At 30.1% G+C, this 23224-nt stretch overlaps 1 protein-coding gene across 1 annotated transcript in view; it reads right to left on the bottom strand.

The window, feature by feature from the left end:
- Window positions 1-20469, bottom strand: part of LOC132922139 (protein tipE) — a 62644-nt gene extending 42175 nt beyond the window's left edge. Inside the window, exon 1 of the mRNA XM_060985491.1 lies at window positions 19167-20469. Within this exon, the coding sequence (XP_060841474.1) occupies window positions 19167-19975 (809 nt within the window). The 5' untranslated portion in view covers window positions 19976-20469. The remainder of the gene's footprint in view (window positions 1-19166) is intronic.
- Between the last annotated feature and the right edge of the window lie 2755 nt (window positions 20470-23224).

Here is a 23224-nt window from a genome sequence, read left to right as displayed (position 1 = left end):
CCGAAAGCTTTGATAATTTATATTGTTACCTATTTTCTACATTTAATTTTACTTCAATATACGACGCGTTATTTGTGTCCAGTGCGTGCGCGTAAGTTGCGTGCTCGCGTGAGTTTCAGTCAGTTATAATATCATTAATTCATATGTATTGTATACAGCACGAGTATAGTGTATTAATTTACATAGTATGTAAATATAATATACGTGTACAAATCGAAAAAGGAATTATTTTTTACATACTGCTTGTGTATAGATAGGTACTGCATGCTATGTCAACGGTTTCTCTAATAAATATAATATACAATACGAACCGTATAAGGAATATTATATTATACTGACCCGTGGCAATGTGCCACTGAACATTTTAGGAATTCCGTTCTCGTCGACCGTTTTACGTAGACATAGTGTTGCGCCTATTATTTTTTCAATATGGGTGGGATGAAAATGTGTGGGTAGAATGTTTAACAATAATAATAATAATAATAATAATAATTTCCAATTACATTTTTTGCGAACCACCACCATCGTACATAATAAAGTACACAAGGTGTGTGTATGACCCCGCGATAGCCACTGCTGTCAGCAGGATATTGAGAATAATGAAGTTTTGTAAAAAATAATATTTGAAAACACAACTTATTTAATAATTTATTCATTGCGCATTGAATACGTTTTATTATATTATATTATATGTGTTTTGAAAATAACGAGGTAGTTTATGTGTATAGGTAGGGCGTATATACCTCGTGAATAAGTAAAAACAATTATTTTATTATTTAATATACAACGAAATAAGTTTGACACGTGAAACTTTTGTTTCAACACGTATTCTAAACGGTATTTGGTGAAATGTTATAATTTGAAGAAATGTGCTCTGCCATTTTTACACTTTAACAAAAAAACCATCATTTATACAAAAGACCGAAAACAACAAAAACAAATAAATGTATGACAATACATTTATTTAATATAATATAACTTCTCTGACTATATTTATATATATATACATAAACGTATAGTCGTTTGTGTTCATAAAACGTTCGAATGAGAGATACGACAGTAGAAAGTATTTTTTTTTAAATTGTATGGAGATGTCATTGGTGTTTGTGTATTTTGTGTACAATAATAAATTTCGACCACGCTTTCGTAAAGCGATGATTTTATAAAGTACTTTAGTAGCACAAATTTCAATAATTTAATATTTGCATATTTTTATTTTATCACCACATTATGAGGTGTACGAATTATCATTTATTGCGGGTTCGATTTAATGCAGCAGAATATATGAAAACACAAGATTGACATGCGATCTAAACAAAAACAAAATATTATCATCAAAGTGAATAGAAAACCACAACTTAATAAGACTTGTAGTGACACGACTATCGAAATATTTTAGACTGTTTCTTGCCATCAATAAAAGGAAAAAAATATAAAAAATATAAATATTGATTCCTCACTAAAAATATGTTATTATAGTTATGTATTTATCAATATAAATTTATTCATCACCTGTATAAATAGTTTGATGAAATAAAAAATGATAAATTGTGGTACTTATGTGGATTTACGATCAATTTATATTGGTAGAAATTCCGATAACAATGATGGTCATTATTTTAGAAAGCTTTCAATATCGTTTATTTATGCTGGTAAATTAAAATACAAATAAATTGAATTGTAAATAAACTGTTTTTAATAGTTTAGGCTTAAGATTGTCTTTGTCAATTTACTCACCTTAGATCAATTTCTTCACATTTTGTAATACTATACACTACACAGAACCAACAATCTATATTGAGTATTTCTATAAAAATGTTTGTAAACATAATTTACTTAATTTATTCATTGGATTCAATTTTTGCATTTTTATAGAAAAAAAAATCCATGGGATATTATAATAAATTATGATCGAATGTTTCGTAGATTATAAAATCAAATTACATACAGACCTGATTATCTACAATCTGTCGTGTGAATGTCTTCGAGCATTATATTTAGTTTATAATAATATATTTTATATGTTGTGTATTTTTGTGATGACTCGTGTTGGCGAAATGTCAAGAACTCAAGACGGTTTAATTTAAAACCTTCATTTTAAAATAATGTATCAATTTTGTGGGGCTTGCTGTTTTCCTGTCTTCTGTGTATGAACACAATACTGTACTATACATCTATAATTATGGTATCATAAAGACACTGTGCTAATGATAATATTGTATTATCATCACTATCATTGGGATACTGTAAGTGTACATACGAAGGTCAAAATGGGATGTAAATGAAACGGGATAAAAATAAGAGATATATCCCTTATATTTTAACCCATATGGTGTCATCAAGAAAAAAAATCAATTTTACCAAAATAATTATAGCTAAATTAAATTATTGTAACTTAATTCAGATTTTAAGTTAGTTCGACAGGTTTAGTTGTGTATACTTGTATATTATCATTATTTTTGGTGGTTTTTTACTTATTTTATATCAAATATGTTTACATAAACTTATTTTATACGCCACTGAAATGTATTAATTTCATTCATGTGTTGTATAATATTTATTTACTTGGTGTTTTATTAATTTTATAAAAAGTAAAGCGCGTTTATGTAATAATTCAAATAATGTAACACGGCGTCTTGGATAGACAAAATAGGTACATAGCTGTCGTGTATCTCTGATGTTTGAAAATTTCAATTATTAAACAAATTATTATAACATGACACTGACGTCTTGAATAAATACTCTGAGTCGTCTAATATTTTTTTGAGTTATCCCAATTGATAAAGTGATATAAATTGTATAAGTAAATAATATTGTGTCGATTTCTTCTACCGATGCAATTTATTTAGACTTAATTAAGAGTAAATATTGTTACAGTTGTAATGTATCTACACTCTACAGACGATTTAACAACTTTTATATAGCATATCCGCAGTCGTAAAACAAAACACATTTCATAGTATGTTATGTATCATTAACTACCATAGAATATTTATGAAGATATGCATTTTCAAACCAAAATTGGTCGACAGTCTAATAGAGAATTTATAACTAATAGCAACCGCCTTGACTTTTTGGTTTGGTAGAAAAACTCGGACGACGGAATTACAGGCTGTTTTGACGTTTGAAATTATGCGAAATATAAAACGATAGTAAATAATTTGCGGGACGGACGCGATATTATTATATTATATAATAATGGAGCGTATACATTGTTATTAATCTGTAACGAAGCGCACTGTGACTATATTATATATAGTAATAATAATAATAATAATAAAACACGTGGTGTTATAATACAATAATGTACGTTTTCTAGACTCGGTCATATATTATTATTATATTTTCGCAACGAAATTATTGTTAACGCGCGTATCCTACTTGTGTAATATAATACAAATGCATATTTGAAGAGGAACAGAGTGCGTAACCGGACGTTTAAATATTTACTACGTTTTATGTAGCTGCGATCATTTGCGGTTTGATATAATTTAATAGGAAATTACCTGCGCTTGTTATTATTTTATGTACAATGTTAGCCTCGCCACCACTAAGCGCCATCGTCGTTACGTGTTGGTGGAATCGTCTATTTACCAGTTATTTACCGGGTTGGGTAATAATATTTTCTTATCCCGTAAAATGACGAACATTTTACTCCTTGAAGGACGTGCGAATGAATTAATTACTAAATAATACACATGTTTTAATCAGAAATGAGAATATTACTCGATTATATATAGCTGGTCACTATAGTTGCTAACTAAAATCGTGTAACTAGTTACAAGATACCTTGGAAATTTGTTACTGGTTATTAATCAGCAGTTACAGTATTTCTCAAAAAAAAAAAAAAAAAAATGACACTACTATACATGAGGGGTTTATGAAAAAATATATTATGTAGGTTATGAGTTATTAAATTGAAATGTATTAAAATATTGGTTAGAGGTCATAACTCACAACATATTATAATTAAAATGTTATAATTATAATATTTTGTTAGTTAATGTTACGTAAATATAATATATATATATATAATGACATCACTACATATTTTATAGATGATTTGGTCTATACAAGCATTTTAATTGTGCTAACATTTTTTTTTTAATATGGTATACCTAACGATAATAATATATGTATGCTTCGTAACTAACATTGTTCTCGATAAAAGACTTTTGAAATATCTTTGACTTATTTGATCAATTATTTTCTAGAAACTTTTGATGGGATATTATTGTTTAGAATAGATTAATCATGTTAAATTATAATATGTCTTTATAAATTGCGATCGATAATAATTGACGTAAGCTTGTTTGGGTTACACCGGAAAGTGAATATCAAAATTCGATGAAATATATCCGATACACGATCAATTTGAAAATAAACACTCAATTAAAAGTTCAATTTTGACATTCTATTTTATATCAACGATTAGTATTTTGATATTTTAATATTAAGAAATTAATATTTTTATCTAACATTAAATTTGTATTAAATATTTTTTTTCAAATTATACTTTTAAATTGCAAAACTTTTAGATTTAATGTTCCATAGGCTATAAAATCTTCTATAATGAATGTTAAAAAAAATGGAATCTATCTAAAATATAAAGTGTATTAAAAAGTTAAACATATTTTTTATCGGTTTGAAATTAAAATTATATTTTATTTTTGTAAAAAAATAAATGATACATTTAATTTTCATGACAGATGTGTTTTAGTTTGAAAATAATGTGAACATTAACTTTATGCACATTGCAGCGTTACGCGTATAGCCAATTATTGACAGCAATCTGAGACTAAATCCTAATCCCAAAGGTAATGATTAATGATAATTAAATAGGTTTTGTTAACACTATTCCAATGGTATTAAGTCTAATAGTATATCAACTACTCCGTTCCATACTACACTCGAAGCGAAAATTGGCAAACCAGAAAATCGCAGTATCAAATGTAATAATATGATTATTAAATAATATACCTACGTCTACGCAAGCGAATATGGTTGAATAATTAATATATTAATAAGAATTTATTGACGTAATTATACGTAATTTATTAAACATACAATAATTATTGTTCTGAGAAAGTGAGAACAATGTTCTTAGAAAAAAAAAGATTTTTTACAAAATATTATAAAATATGTGTTTCATATTTATATAATACGACTAATATTAAATACGCAGCATAATTTATTGTATACACTTAAGACTGTTACAGTGACAAGACTTCCATCCATTGTCGATAATAATAATATCGAAATCGAGAAAATAAATAAAACGTTTTATCACGACAACGGGCGTGGCAGCTTTTACATAATATAATACACATTATTATGTATTGTCTTTGTGCGGACATTCAATATACATTAGATATAATATTATAACAGGTATAGACGATATAAATGTAAATATATTTATTACGATAATGCGAAAATTACGTATATTTTCGGATCGCGTTTTCGCAATTAAACGTGACCGTTCAAGTTTGTTTACAATATTGCAATATACGGGTAAAAGCTCTCAGAGTTCTAAAACCGAACACGCGTGACGTCGACGAGGCGGATATTGGTACCATATCATAATAGTGTACGTATAATATAATACGATGTATCCGCGTAGGACGATCACGCCTTTGCTATAACACGCGATACCCAGTGCGTGGGGAATTATCTAAAAGCGCATACGATTTTATAATAATATTATATTATATTTTCATTAATAATATTAATTTTTCGAACGGTTTAATATGCAGGTATACAAAACTGTCAAACAATACCAGTGAAAGCATGTCGCGTATTTGTTTTCTTCATACCTAACTGCTAAACTTCATTTTCTCTATAAACAATATCGAGGTCGAAGTAGTGATATTTTTTTCAACACCAATCGGGCGTCAGGTGTCAATTTTGCCACGTCGCAGTTACAATAATTATTCAACAACTTTTTGCAAAAAAAAAAAAAAAAGAAAAATTATAAATAATAATTTAATTTTCAGAAATCTTGTTATAATTTTGTTAAACGGAAAAGTACTTAGTATTAAAAAGATTATCCTAGATTATTAACATTATCCTAAAAACGTTAGCTTCTATCCTATAATACATGGCACTACGGATTGACATATTAAATCTAAAATAATTCTTTATGCGATTATATGAAACCTGGAAGCATGAGCCTATTTGATTCCTGAACATAATAAATAATATTTTAACGATCTAAATATCTATGTGTTTATTAATTTCCACATAACATAAATGTATTTTAGTCTACGATAATACAAATTTGATATAATATTAAAAATATAATTTGATTCACTAAAAGTATTTAAAGTTTTTCAATATTTCAATTCTCTTTTTATTAAATTATTTTTGACTACCTATTTATTTAGACTATATATGATTTACGGAAAGATAATTATTAATTATTTAAATTTGACTTAAACTATATATACTTATATAGTAGGTATATATAATTAAATATCATTTATTTTAAAATAGCAACTATATACATATTATTAAGTTATTGTTGATGTATTCAATAATGTATCTATCTGTGCTTAATATTGTTAAATTACAGAAATGTCATAATATCTGTGCACTTAAAATAAATACCAACCAATTTTTTTAAATTCAATATAAAATCAATGTACCTCAATTATTTTTTTAGAATTTTTTTTATTGTTATGTATTTATAGTAATTTCAACACATTTAGTTCGTGAATCGTTATAAATTAAAATTTGTAAAAAAGGTGTTTACCTGAACCGTGACACCTAACCCAAAATTAATTGATTGTAGATACACGGTAAAAATTTTCGAAAAATTGGATATGTTTAAAAATTTATTTTTGATTTCACTCAAATTCATTGTGTACGATCGGTGTGGGTCGGTGCAGGTCACCCTGCAGCAGTGCGTACGCGGGTCGTCGTCAGCAATCGTTATATTGTGCTGTTGTGTGTGAGATGCTATGGTGGTCGCTGATTTAATCGGGAAGATTAAAATCGCTGGATGCGAGCGGGTTGATTCTAGTCTCGCCGCGGGTTGCCCCGGGTAACGGTTGGGATTCGGACGGCGCACTGTGGCGATGGAAATTGTTATTATTAATCTCGTTTTAGCGAGGTTTGTTGTAAATCGGCTGACGGCAACAATATGTTTGAGGTGTTTGCGAACGCGGAAAACGCGTTGCCGGGGAAAACTCTACTCTTTACAAGTATACGAGTTTATGTGTGTGTGTGTGTGTGTGTGTGTATTTACGTTTAATACACGCCCCGTGTCTGCGGGTCGAAAGCTCGCACCGGGGTTTTGTTAATGACGACATATATCGCACGCGTATAATATATTATATATATATTGTACGGTATGTTTTAGCGCACGAAAACTGCTTTGTTGTTCCGGCCGACGCGGAAGAACAGATGATATCACAACGCGACCACCGGAAACCAACCGTTTAGACTAACGTTTTCCTGCAGAAATGATCCGGAACGATAAATCGCGCGACGGTCCAAATTATACACACATATATATATATAGTTGCGAGTTACCACACTTGAAACCCTTACCACCTCTACTACCGTCACCGCCACTGCCACTTTAACCGCTGCTGGAGTCTGATATCAATATACATTAAACAATAAGTAATTATCACTATAAAATCTGCTATACGTGTATAAAGCGTGTGCATTAGTCGTAACTCGTAAGTTATACATTATACAGGTATATATAGTAGGAGTAGTACCCAAACTATAATATAATATAATTTATTCAACACGAAAAGGTGAAAACTTAATAACGACGATAATATAGCATGTCATCGTCGAGTTGCAACCAAAATTATTGATTTTAATATTATACATAAACATAATGGATAGTACATTTTTATAGGTCCGTCAGCCTTGTACCCCGAATTCAAAATTTTGAACTCAGACCACACTAAAAAATTAGTAACCAATTCGTAATAATTTGCAACCGCAAAATCAGAATATGTAACCTAAGTCTTGACCCCCAATCCTGTGTTTCCTTTTTTGAGGTGCCAGGTTGACGGACCTCATTTTTATTTTCATGATTTGCATTCGTCTTAGCTAGAATCTTTTAAGTTAAATGTATTTTTTCGAATGGTACCGTTCTTATGCCAGATAGTTCAAGTTAATATCATAAATAGAAAATTGGATTCATTTTAAACGTACCTACATAGAATATAATTACGTTGATAGTTATATATTATGTTTATTATTATATAGCATACTCTTCACGCGTTTTTCTGGCTCACATCAGCCACAAACAATTTTCGTAGTAGATCACGAAAATTTAAACTAATGTACTAATGATAACTTTTTGTAATAATATAATTACAATAAAATTCACAAAATACATTTAAAAATTGTCTTTGAATGATATTTATTGTTTGCGCCGTAGTCAGATGAGGAGGTAGAAGGATTTGATGTACTAGTTAGTGTGATTATTTTTTACCTAGAGTATTTGTCTACATATTTTAATAACGCATCTTGTATACATTACATATAACAAATTTATTTACAATACATTATAATATTATATTATTAAACCACGCAAACAACACAGCCCATTTTATCGATTGGGGAGTGTCACATGTCCCGCTGTATATACGCCTCCTCCTCTTACCACACGTCTACACCCCCCCCCCCGATTGGAGGTTAGGTTATGTGTGTTATTTATTATAAAGTCTACGAATAAAAAAAAATATACATCGTAATAATAAATGTCTGTAAATTATTACCGAAATAAAATGTTAGCGATTTGCCATTCGTGCGCGTATAGGTACGCACACAGAACGATATTTAAATTTATGGACTAACGCTGAATAAAATATTTATAGAAATACACGTGTGTGTGTGTGTGTTTCACAAAACGCAAAATTGAATCGCATTGCCGATACCAGTGCAGTTGTCGGACAACATTAAATTGAATATACAGAGCATAATAACAAAAACTGACAGATTTAATAAATAATTTTTATTTTCCTAATTTATTTAAAATTTAGATATTAAATGTTTATAATATTATTGTTAATCATATTATATATTTAAGAAATAAAATAATATTGATGAGAAAAATGTATTACATACTAATAGTTAGTTAATACACACACACACATATATATATATATATATATATTAATAATATTATCAATCATTTACGTTACACTCTGTGATTATATAATATAATACATTATACTATAATATGGGATATTCCGATGAGACATAATTATATACATATTTTGTCCACCAAACAACTTTCCTTTATTATTCCACCTGTGGATTTCATGTTATTTAAATTTCCTCACTGTTTGTTTTTTTTTTTAATATTTTTATTATATTATCTCTCCACTGATGTTAATTTTTTGGCACAAGATTTTCTCATAAATCCTACGACATCCGCCCAAACACATGTTTCGGTATATACGAATTTATGTGTATTAAGAAAACGGCACGCCAAGCCGCTGGTGCTTTATATCGATTATGCGAGTGGGTAGCGCGTTGTATGAATACAACCATTACGATATTACGCGCGATACACTTAAGATAATATGGTTTTAGTTTTAAATGTGCAATTTATCCTTATGAATCGCGTTTAAAAAATCAAAGATTGTTCTTTGTGCTGCCGAAGGCCAAAGACAAAATGGAATTCAGGCACGCGTGAACCTTTTTATTTCCAACTAATGTTGATTCTGTCGACTTTACTATAATAGTCGTCTCTAGGACAGAAACCAGTGAATCTATAGGACCAATATAAGAGGACATGAAAACGTATTTTGAATGAGGAGAGTTTATGTTTATTTGAAATTCGAAAAGAATACCATATTATTACACCTTATATAATATAAAGATGTTATCAGTTAACGACGTCGACATCATTATAACTAGTCACTATTATATGATGAACATTTAATATCATACGATACTAAACAAAAATATTTATTTTTATTTTTTGCGATTCAAATAATATTATCTTCATGATCTAGTGTCATTCTCAACGATATAGATATAGGTGTTGTTATTCTATTTCCATCAGTCATTTCTATCGTGACAAAACAAATGAATTCAGTGGCACTACGACTTAAATCTTAATAACTAATACTTATAAGTTATAGTATTTATATATAGGTATAGAAAATAAATGTTTAGGTATTCGTGTCTAACTCTTACAACCAAATTAAATGTGTATTTCGTATAATAAAATATTATATATTAATTACGTTTTGACTTTAAAATGTATTAAATAATATAGTTATGTGTTAATATATATATATATATATATATATATATATATATATATTTTATTAAAATGATGAAAATGGAACATTGTTGTGTATTTTAAAAAGCATTAACATAAATTATATTTTATAAATAAAAAGTATATCTTTTATAAATAAATACCTATGTGGTTATGTGTAATGTATATAATGTATATATTTTTATAATATTATTTAAATTACTTTGTGTTAAAAACAAAGTATATAAGAAGGTCTATGTCAAAAAAACAATTTTTTTTTTAAACTTTTATTTAAGTTTTTGTTGCAAATTTTTTAATTAAAATCACTACGGTTCTTATTGTATCCCTATTAATACGGTATATTATATATATTTGCGAATGGAAAATATATTCGTTTTAAATGTTGTTATAATTATATGCTCGTATTATTGTTGTGTTATTTGTTCAGGAAAACGTTAAGTGTCCGTGGTATTCTCTCGCGTGTAAATATGTATAAAACGTAGAGTACTATACCCATTATAATAGTATATAATATAGCTGCTGAAAACTTCAAAAATGTTTTTATACCACAATGAATATTATAATGTTTTCTTCGAAAAAATTGAAATAACGAAACTTTATTATTTTTCTTATTGTAATATAATTCTGTACGATATATATATACAGTATATAGTTATATAGTTATAAATTATTAATATAGCTTTATAAATAATTATGGTAACTATATAATATACTTTAGGTTTATCTTTAAAGTGGTTTTTATTTAATAAGCCAAATAATTAGGCAGATTAAAAAAAAAGATTTTAATAATGAAGTAAAGAATAATTATGAATCCATGTACCCTTCTAAGTTCTAGTATGGTTGTTAAATTTCAGAAACATAATTGTTGATAATGTTATAAGAGTACATAATATTTTTCTAAAATCGTTGAAATTGAATTTAAAGTCTAACCAAAATGTGAATTGTTGATACTAAACTTATAAGTAGTTTATAGAATTTGATAATAAATCTGATTAAATATATATAATATACCTAATATTAAAAATATTGTAGAAAAATATATAGTTTTAAAATTAATTTATTTCATAAATTTCTCATAAAAAAATGTTTGAATTAAACTCACCTAGTAGGAAATGTACAGCCTATATTGCAGAGGTCACTCTGTGTTCGACTCTATAATGGTATTCTACGTAATGCGTATCGATCTTTAAAATATATTTTTGATTATTTTTATTTTTATTATTATTCCTTCGAATAAGTCCAATATTATAATTCAAAAGAGTAAAACTATAGCTATATAGCTATATATGTCCTGATTGGACATTATTATAATATATATTTTTGAATTTGGCACGATATTATTATTATATTACTGTCGAACTGGGTCATATCATATTTATTTCTCCGAATTCATTATAAATATGTTTAAAAAAAAGCCGTGTGTTGCACGAAACGTTGCCTAACTATATTTTTTAAACACGAAAATTAAATTTCATCAATATAGTGTAGAATAAATTGGATGTGTGTAATGTATATAATATTATAATTAGAAAGATAAAATGTATTCAAAAATAAAATGTATGTATTTGAAAATAAGCAATTTCAAATGGTACGCACATCAATCGCGTACACTAGTTTTGTAATGTGACGCGAAACGTAATTTCCATTAAATTAACCATTGTTCGGAATAACTATTTTTTCGCCGGTAAAAAGTTTAAATTCAGCGTAATACATATTGATATCGATTCGGTTATATAGTTTACCGGGCCAATAATATTATATATAATACGTAGCGACCTTGTTTTATACGCGCACGTACGTTTTATTTCCTTTTCTGCAGACACTGCACGCCAATAAAGAACACACGACGGCTTTAAAACATTATATAGAATATATATTATTTTAATAATGTCATGTAACATCAGTATGAAATAATTAAATGTTGTATTGTTGTTATTGTTTCGTCGCTGAAATTGCGATAATCGATAAATTTACGACGATGATATTATTTATTATTAATATGTCATATTTAACGTATTTATCGAATTTCAGCACGCATTGAAAACATCAAACGTGTGTGAACTCGCGGTTCACGAATGAAACACGTCGTTTACGAATATACATTCGGACATGGCAAGTAAATCATTTCGAGTTTCACGCACGTATTTATTGTTCTTGATCGAATTTAATTGATTTCTTATAATGATTTATATTCCAAGTATGACGCATATGGACGAAGGGGGCAATGAACCAAATTTTAAATCGTCAGAATTGTTTTGTCCTTAACAAGCGTCGATGGTTTGTTCACTGAAAATATATTTTAATTTAATGTTAATATGTTATATTATGTTAAGTATATCGAGTTTGAATAATATGATAATATATCTGACTTGACGTTGAATAAATAATGCTTCACGCTGTAAACATACTTTATACATATTTTATAATACTATAGTCGGCGCAAAAGAAAATTATTTTAGGTATATGATATAATAATCGCCATGTTAACAGTTTAATGAAAAAAAATACGTAAACACGTAATTTCACATTTAACCCTGTCACGTCATGACAGGTTATAAATAGTTTAACCTCTTTTTTTTTCGTTGCGTAATATTATATATTATTATGGAAAACAATTTTATGAAGGTGCTATATGCAGAATAGACGCATGACGGATTTATCAACTCTACTCTACGCGTTTGAGTATGTTTTTTACTTCAATAGTTAGTTATTAATATATACACTACACATTTCGAATGAAAACCAATTAATTTACGAAATACGTATTATATAGCTAACTAATTATGTATAGTGTATACCACACAATGTATGGGATTGTACAATAATTCAAGTTCAAAACGGAAAATATTTAATTAATTTTTGTTGAAAAAAAAACAGTAAAAGTCCGCTGCACAGTTCGGGTTTTCCGTAATGCGCGCTAGAAACCATGTTTTTCCGAGACGAGAATGGATATGGTATTTTTGCGTTTGTTTTAAATTAATTAATTAAAAAAAGTCACCCTAGGGGGTATTAGGCTGAGTAAAATAATTACAGCACTAAGTTGGAATTAAGTTGGAGCGCGTTAATCACTTTAATTATTAGATAATCAGGCACATACGTATAAATCCTTACCACTGGAGTGGGGGTTTTTTTTTAAATAAAAATTGTAATTTTGAGTAATTTCAACAAACATCAGAATTATAATGACACATGGTTTTGTAAATAATTGAACGATTATTAATTTATTATTATTATTATATAATTATGGCTACGGAGTTATTCTGTAGCTGTATCGTGTATCCGTGTATGAGACAGATGACAACCCATATGTGGAGAAACACTGCAGTTTTCAGATGGAGAAAATTCATAAATTAATATTACTATGCAAACATGACTATTCTAACCAACAACTACTAATAAATCATATAAATATATATAATATGACGATAAACATTATATGGTCATGTATACCTGCTAAAAAATGTATGAAATAGAGAGTTTTTAGTTTTATTTAAAATTCATACTACTGATTTAAACTGAGTGTCAAACCATTAAGAAGACCTAAGTTCTATATATTATTGTAGAACTATAAAAACCGTATATATTAAGTATGGGTCATGGCTTTATATTGCATGTCTTATTGTTTTGCTGGTGGAAAACGCAACGAGTCGTATCTCAAATCCTTTTTTTTCTTTAATCATTTATGACGCGTGCGAGCAAAGCGTTTATATAGACATGTGCGAGTTGTGATGATTTAAAAACTTTTATCAAATCCAAAAACTTGAGATTTCGACAGGGAAAAAATGAACGTGAAATGTAACGGATACCGTGAGTGAGCGACCATCAATTGTTCATTTTTTTTTACTTATTTATGTTCCAACAATTAATTATATCCACTCATCTAGTGCTGACATAGACGATGTTTACAAAAGGAAAGTCTTTTATTTCAGTCAGATCCAATCAAACGGTCGTGCAATTTGTAAAAAATACTAGGTAAATCATTAATTATTATAATATATTAATATGTAGCTACAGTGTAAATAAAATAATATGTTGTTGAATTTCAACCACCAAAATACATCAATTAAATATGTGAATTATTTGTATGGATATTAACATAATATACAAGTATATACATAATACAAACATTTTTTACGATAATAATATGCAATACGATTTCAAAACTTGTAAACTATAATAGTATAATAAATAGGTCGATCAAATAATACTAAGTTGAAATTGTATAAGTATGTATATTGTATTGTTGACAATTAATTTATAAATCATATAAGCGAATATAATACTATGTACACTTATTTGTATTTTAAAAATGTTATTTCATTGATAGAGTATTATGTATACATAATTTGATGTCGATTATAAACAAATATTTTTCACTCACAATTCATATAGATTTTAATTTTACTATTTTTTTGTTTTTATTTAGAACAGTAAAACATGTTACCAATTATCAAATAATATCGAACATAATAAACAATAAATTAGATTTATAATATTTTTTCCACATTGTAGTCATTGGAGTGTCGAATAAAATCAGTGTAAATAGTGAGAAAAAATAAAATATTTAAGTCGCTGTTCGAAAGGTTTTAAAAACGAAAATAATAATAACAGGTTATTTATTTAACTCATTTTTATTAATCCGGAGCTTAACATCATTACATTTGTTTTATTACTACGATACTTAAATGCCAAAAGGTGTAAGCATTGAAAAGTTACGAATAAATCATTCTGTTTCATATAATTTACCTACGCTAACATTACGGAAAATCAAAAAATTCGATGTATTCACTGTTCATAATAATATATTTTAATTTCATTGGAAATAAGCGAGTGCTACTGTGTTGATAGTACGTGAATACAATTTTTATTATAATAGAATATTTATAAAAATATACATATCAAGGATTTGAAATATTTTCACTGAACAACATTTTGAATAGAATTTTACAGAAAAAAAACGCATAAATGCATAATTTATTATTATAAGAGTGTGTATACTATACCTGCTACCACTTTAAACTTACTTTTTAAATATATTTACATAGGAAATTCAATTTATTTTTCGAAACCCATGATTTTATTGAATTGATAGTACACATTTACATTCATCAAAAATTAAAGAGTATTTTAATTGCCATGTATTGTGTATACTGTTTTTGTTCGTTCGATAATATATATTTTCATCGTTCGATGATAAATATATATATATATATTTGTATATATAATTATATATACAAAATATTTGCTAATTTTTTTTTTTTTTATAGAATATTATTACAGAGTTGGGTTATTGAAAAAATAAAAACGATACATCATTATTTTCAGATGAAATTTTATTTATGACATTAACTTGGTCGCTATATTCATTACATTATTATGAGTATGTGCTTTGATATTGCGTTGTTGAAGGTTCCCGCAAAACTTTTTTCATTTATAAATTCGTATCCATTACGCAACAAACCAATTAGAGCACGGTTTTGACACGGGAACATTTTTAAGCTTTTCTTTTAAACTACATATTTAAACAGGTTTTGATCACACAATTTTTGTATTACTTAAGAATTTTGTAAACATTTCTTAATTAAATCCTAGACGTTTTTAACGTCCTCTTATAATACAGTTAATTCTTAAGTAAGATCCAAGAATAATGCCTAAATGATATTATAAAAATGCGTATGCTATTGTTATATTATGTATATATATGCTACAGTTAAAGTGTTGAATTTCGATATTTTATGAGATAATGATATACTGATATAGGTAGAAAATAAATCACCTACCTATAAATATTAGCTAAAGTATACAATAATATTTTTTATACTTTATACTTTTTTATTTATTATACTTTAATTAGTTGTTTCAAAGAATATCTAATTATTCTATACAATGTTAGTTTGATTTCCATTAAGTTATAGAATACTTGTGGGTAAATTTAAATTTAAAATGCATTATGATATTTAATTTATTTTAAATTGAATAATTATTATTGTATTAATTATTATTTTCAAATAAAAAACTATTATGGAATTTAAAATTACACAATATCTTTTTTTTTCTGAAAACACATTTTTTATATTTTTTTTATTATATTTATATAAGTAGACTTAAAAACCCCTGACCATTCTTATTGATTAATCAGTTTCTGTAGATCATAATGTAATACTTTTATTTGGAACAGCTTCTAATACTGCTGTCTGCTAAGTGCTAACAAATTGTCTGAACATATTGTAAAATGAGACCGATAGTATGTTTGTTTTTTCCTGTAATTATAATAATAGAATGGAGATAAACGAACGAACGTGTAACTGTCCAACTATTACTAAACTTTAAACCGTAGCGATTTTATTGAAAATCTTAATAATAAAACGATTAACGTACAGAATACGTGTATAGCGATTATCTTATAATTATTCAATAAACGTACATGGACTATCATCGACAACAAGGACGTTAGTAGTCAGTGCTATCTAATTTATTATGTTGGACTGTAAAATAACACTATATTGTATATTTGTACAATCTAACACATTAACGGTGTGAGTAACGGGAATGTATGAAACAACTATAGTTAAAGTATAAATTATGTACATTGCCTACATGTTTTAGTTATTTTCTAAACTAACTGATTCAACACTTTAACTATAACACAATATATTATAATAATGAGTATAATATATCAATAGCAAATATCGTTTGTCGCGTGTTATTTTAGTAACGAAAAACGAATTGCGTACAAGCTTAAATACGTTAAAACAGACTACGATTATAAATTACTAGAGGAACGTCCTACAAAGAATTAGGACCTCGTGAGTCGTGCCGTCGATAAACTTAAGTGCATCTATGTGAGTATAAGAGCCAAAAACCTTAGGATGACTACGTATTTTCAATGTTAAACACATTAAACAGTATATACGATCGTCAACATTTTAAAATGTAATTTGATGCGTCTATTTATCGTTAAAACAGTTTTAGCGTCGAATCAATATACCTTAGTCGTATATTATTAAACAGTGTTTGAGTAACTGTGAGTCGATATGAATAAACGCTTTTATCAAATAATCAAAGAATTTATTTTCAAAAGATTTTTTATTACAGTGATTTCAAACCGTGATTACGAAAGAAATTTTGAATTTGTTCTTAACAATGTGTGTTAACATTATCTGAGAATAATTGACTAAAATAAATATTTTCATCACTATTTTTTACACTTTAATGATGAATTTTTTTTTTCATTAGAATTTTGATTTTTGAATTTTTCAGTAACTATACTATAATATTTTTTAACTAATTAGATCCCTTTTATCCTGTGTATTATTATTGAAATTCCTTAAAATATAACAAATCAGAAGCTACTCGTTTGAATTTGATTTTTATGTATCAAAAAATTAAAAAAAAAAAAAGTCACGTAGAGTTTAAGACTTGTAGAAATTTGGAATTCTTATCGGATGTAGTAAAACCTATACACGAGTCTATACTGTAATATACAAACACGTTTTAATACTTACTGAAAATTAAAATCGGAATTATTAATTCACTATTACGTATTTTATCCACTCATACGTATGATATTAAAAATTAAATATTATATTTAATAATAATTATTGTTTGCATTTATCCATATTACATAAGCATGCAGTATAAAAATTATATTATTTTAATTTTAATTCACTAATCAATAATATGGTAATATTTTCATTTAGACTCAAGTCGGTAGGTATGAAGTTTGACAGTGACAAACGTTATTTTAATTTAATTGTTTTAAATATAAATATAACATAATATTTTTAATTTTATGTGTCAAACATTAATTTATGGACAATTTATCTTATTGGTTACTCCAAGTACTAACTTGGCTTTCACTCAACTAGATATAGGCATAATAATTATAAAAAATATCATGTACTTTATACATTTAAAAAAATTATGTGTTATTTTTTAACCTTACCTAAAAATTTACTGAAAATATAATAGGTAGTACGATAAAAAAACGCATATTTCTGTTTGAAAAGTTGTTGTGCTCATATTAATTATTTTTACATTTTTAATGCATAATATTATGCATTTATTATGATTACATTTTTGGATCAAAATATAACCAAATGGTTTTTTGTCTAGTGCTATATAGTCATTTCATTCTGCTTGTAAGTATCGCTGGGGTTTTCTACGTTATTGTCTTAAAGACTCAAACGTCCTGTGAGATGGACTCACTAACTCAACGTTACAGTCACAGATCGTTAATTTTAGAGTCTTTTCTCATTGGACTGGGCACTTTTTACAGATATATTGTAGTCTCTTCTGCACCCTCATCAAAACTCAAAACTACATTCGAGTTAATTCAACTCGCTTTTGTCCGGACAGTTAACGGATGTCCTACTTTTTGGAATTGGCACGACACTCCTCACTTGACATAACTCTCGAATTGAGTATCCTGCAGATAGTTCATGTATGGGGTAAAACGCTTTGTTTTTGGTGATGTTTATCAGCCGTCAGTGATTATTATTATTATTAAAGTATTTAATTTTTTAACCGTTTCGGATGGATTGTTTCAAGTTTTGTTAATCGTTAAATCCAAGTATTGGTTGACTGGATGTATTCGACTATTATCGATTGAGGATATCGAAAAAAGTATTTAATTGGCTGAGAAAAAAAATACCGCGTTAAACTTTAACCGATCTAACGGTTGTCCTAAAACAGGTTGCTCGTCATCGATATAATTGGTGAATAAAATTGCCTACAACCACCATCAATAATCTATATAATAATACAAGTAAACGGTAATAATTTTTTTGATTATTTAGATCCATGTATATATGTGTAAGTGTGTACTATGTATGTGAAACTCGTCCAGAGTTCGGACACAACTGTAATTTTCAGAGATATTTTTACATTATCAACAAGATAATACCTGTAGCCCTCGGTGTGTGAGTGTCCGGCGGAACTCCTGGACGGTTCCTGCAGTGCGTGTTGTCCGGCGGCTGCGGCCGCTGCCTGCTGACAGTCGCAGTGCATGACGCACAGCACGATGGACGTGACTACGCACACGGCGAACGGGACGGCGAAGTAGTGGACGATGTCGGCGTACTGCTGCCGCTTGTCGTAGCCGACCACGGCCAGCGTGTGGTTCTGTCGGGAATAGTGACACGGGAACGTGGCACCCGGCACGCCGTAGGCTTTTGTGAAATTGGAACAGGCCACGGCCGGCGGGTAACCACAGCCCTTGATGTTGACCAGGAGCACAGCCTCGTCCACGATCATGTCGCCGCCGCCTCCGCGACCGGACGCCACTTGCATGCCACCGCCACCGCCATCGACGCCACTGACTCCACCGGCGGACGTCCTGTACGCCACGTAAATGTGACTGCAGTTGTACACGTCGCTGGTGCACCCCTCCCGGCACGAGCTCCACGTGCAGTTGTACAGGCCGGCCAGCTGTTCGCGGCGCACCGTTGTGCACTGCACTGGTTCCGGCACGAAGTCGGCCAGCAACGTTGACACGGCCGGGTCCACGTACAGCGGCACCAGGAACAGCAGTGCCGAGCCCGATCCGACGGCGATCATGGCGAACGACAGCGTCGAGTAGAACCACACCTTCTCGCGAAGGGTCCGGGGCGCGCCACGCTTCTGCTTCTTGGCCGCCGCTAATTCCAGCAGCTTCTTCTTGCGGAGCTGCTGCTGCTTGGTGTCCAGCAACAGTTCGGAGCTGGCGGACCGCATCGCGTCGCATGGTGCGCCGCTCTGCAGCCGGCCGGGGGGCGCCGCGTCACGTGCGGTTCACCCGCCGCAACACCACCGCCGCCGAAGCCGCCGACGTTGCCGCCGCCGCCTCTTCTTCCTCCACTTTTACGACGAAAACCGGCCCGGCGGCCGTCGACACCGCCCGCCGTGGCCGCCGGTGGCCGGTTCTCTGTGTCTCCGGAACGTACGTCGCCCGATTTCCGGGATATGTTTGGTCGTTGGACGTGTGGACGGACGAGCGTGCGGGCGTGTTAGCCGCGCGGGCGGACACGGGCAGCAGACGACCGACGGTGGACGGACGGGCGCGACGAAACCGACGAAACCCACGGACGAACGGTTTTCCGTTTTAGCGTCGGCGTGGTGTGTGGTGTGTTCCCGTACCGCCGTTAGCCGACACACTGACTGACGAGTCGCGCGCGGCGCGTTACGTGCTTTTGACGGCGCGCCGCGCGTCGCCCGGCGTAAAGCGCTCCGTCTGCTGCTCGCCGGGGCGTTCGCAACACGCACGCCCCGTCGACGAGCCGCTCCGACCGACCGACCACCAGCCCGCCGCTCGCACCGCCACTATATACCACACTATATAGCACCGCCGCCGTCCCGCGTTCGCCATATACAGCACGTCTCCCGAATTCCGAATACAATAGCGGCGGACGCACGTGCGTGACCAGAAATCGTGTACACCGCCTACAGCACTATATATGTTATTATATTTTATTGTGTATTATGTACCGCCGCAACCCTTTGCACTGTGTTATTATATTATTGTATTGCCCGAGCATTGGTGCAGTTTGCCCGCGCGCACTCGCCAATATTCTAATAATAATATTATAATCGTCGACGGTCTGGTTATGTAGGTAGGTACGTTGGGTTGAATAGTTGTCTACGGTTTAATAATATTATTATTCGCTGATAATGTAATAATAATAATAATAATAATATGTCCACAGAACCGAAATATCGTGTACGGTTGTTTGGGGTAATGATGACACATCACTGCGCATAAAACGTCCCCCAGACTTAGAATGAACGCTAAAATATTGAACGCTCTGCAATAATTGTTAAAGCTAAAGTAATATTAACCATTTTATATCATATTTTTTCGTGTCTAGGGAACACGCGACGCTCGATGATAGCGAATACCAAATTTTAGCTTACGTACGTATTGTGCATAGCTACTATAATATGCGACCAGTTCGTCTAGTCATGTCCAAGTCTGTGGACCATTGCAACGTAAACGTACATGTGTAACTACGCGAGACGCGCGTCGTCATAGCGTTTGAAATCTAAATATCTTTATTATTACGTATAAGTGTATACACGCATAGAAAAGGCACACGTTGCAGTTTTACTTGCGTTACCGACGTCGTCTAAGTTGATAGACGTCAACGGTTCAGATAATTGAGTTCAGACGTAATTTTGTTCTACAGTCAATTTAGTTCAAAATTTATTTTCCAATTTGTCAGGTTCAGTGGCGTACTAATGGGGAGAGGGATAAATAAATCCCCCCCCCAGGACGATAAATAAATACGGTTTTGAAATGGTTAGAACAAAAACTATATACCTACGTCATGAAAATTTTAACGTGTAGGTATATAAATGTAGTATTTGTCAATTAAGAGTTAAGATCACAAAATCATTGATTTTTCGTCTGAAAAGGTATAAAAAAAAGACGTTATTACCAGAAAAAGTATTTCTGTGTAGGTAGATAATAAGTATTGTTTATTGTTATTAGTAAATTGTCTTTGTGTTGTGACCTGTAGCCTGCGTGTGTTTATTTTTTCAGCAGCATACAGGTGTCTTCGTAATATTATTGTTTTTAATTTATAATTTGATTTTTTATTTCTTCATCTTCATTATTGTCCATTATTGTTTGATTAGAGTATCGTGACTCGTGATATTATAATATTATCGTACCAATACTGCAATCTAAAATGTAAGTCAACTTTATGATTTAATTTGTTTATAATCTTAATTCTTAATACAATTGGTCTACCCCAGTAGTTGGTAAATTAGACGACATAATGCCATTATGTAAGTGTGATTGAATATAAAAATATTGTATTATTAATAAGTGTTTAAATATTTGAGTATTAATATTCAAATACATTTTTTTCTTAATTTAAATGGTAATGCGTCATGAATAAATTTCATAATTATTATTACTTAGGTATTAAATTTATACAGATTGTACTTTAAATATTTTAGTATATTTAATGTTTGTATACATTTCTTTTATAAATACATTATATGTCCTTCATTAATATAAAATTATCATCTTCAAATAAAAATGTTTACGATAAAAATATACGATTCGATATTTCGATTAAATGTTTATTAAAAACCAAAGTTAAATCCATAATATTTATTATACTTGTATTTTTAATAAAATTTGTTTTATAATTATAATAATACAATTGGAACGGATTGGTACTATTTATAGTACCTACTTATAAGTTAAGACATATCTCATATCATATGTTTGCTTTCTAATTGTATAACACCTACTAAGTACTAATATCTATATAATAATAGTTTAAATTTTCTAATAAAAGTATTATTATAAATATTAGGATGATGTAATGTGTGAACTCTGAACATTTTAACTATGTTTTTTGAATGAACTTATTATATTGGGTGAAAAGTGAAACATTTCGATGTACAAATGTATAAAATTGAATCCCCCTCTCCCATAAGAAAATTGAATTTACGTCACTGGTCAGGTTAATATTATTCAAAATGTTAAGTCGAGTGATTTTGGTTGAGATATATAAACTAAACAATTTGTTTTTCATTCTCAATTTTTGACTATAACCTTAATTATTTTAGTATTACCTATTGATTACCTACCGATTAAAAAACAAATTGAAACTAGATGTACTACTAGGACATAATTGCATATTATTGGACCTAAATCTTTTAGTCAACAATTGATAGTATTAACTGTTTTTGAAGACCTAACAACTTGATTATTATTTTTTTTTTCTGATATATTGCTGTGCGTCCACAAAGAAACACTACATCACGACGAAGTGATAACCAACCTTTTTGCATAAAATGTATACGGTTTAACTACCTAGTAGCTAGTTGTGTAACAGACTACGACACTCGAAACATCACGAGAAATATGCGTAGATATCACGAATCACGATATACGCAACAGCGAGTACTACGCCGCGGCCAAGCAATCACACATTCACTTGGGTAGTATGTGTGTTAGGACATAACGCA

The sequence above is a fragment of the Rhopalosiphum padi genome, chromosome 2 (assembly GCF_020882245.1).
Source record: "Rhopalosiphum padi isolate XX-2018 chromosome 2, ASM2088224v1, whole genome shotgun sequence".
Lineage (NCBI taxonomy): Eukaryota > Metazoa > Arthropoda > Insecta > Hemiptera > Aphididae > Rhopalosiphum > Rhopalosiphum padi.
This window is presented reverse-complemented; position numbering and strand designations above follow the sequence as displayed.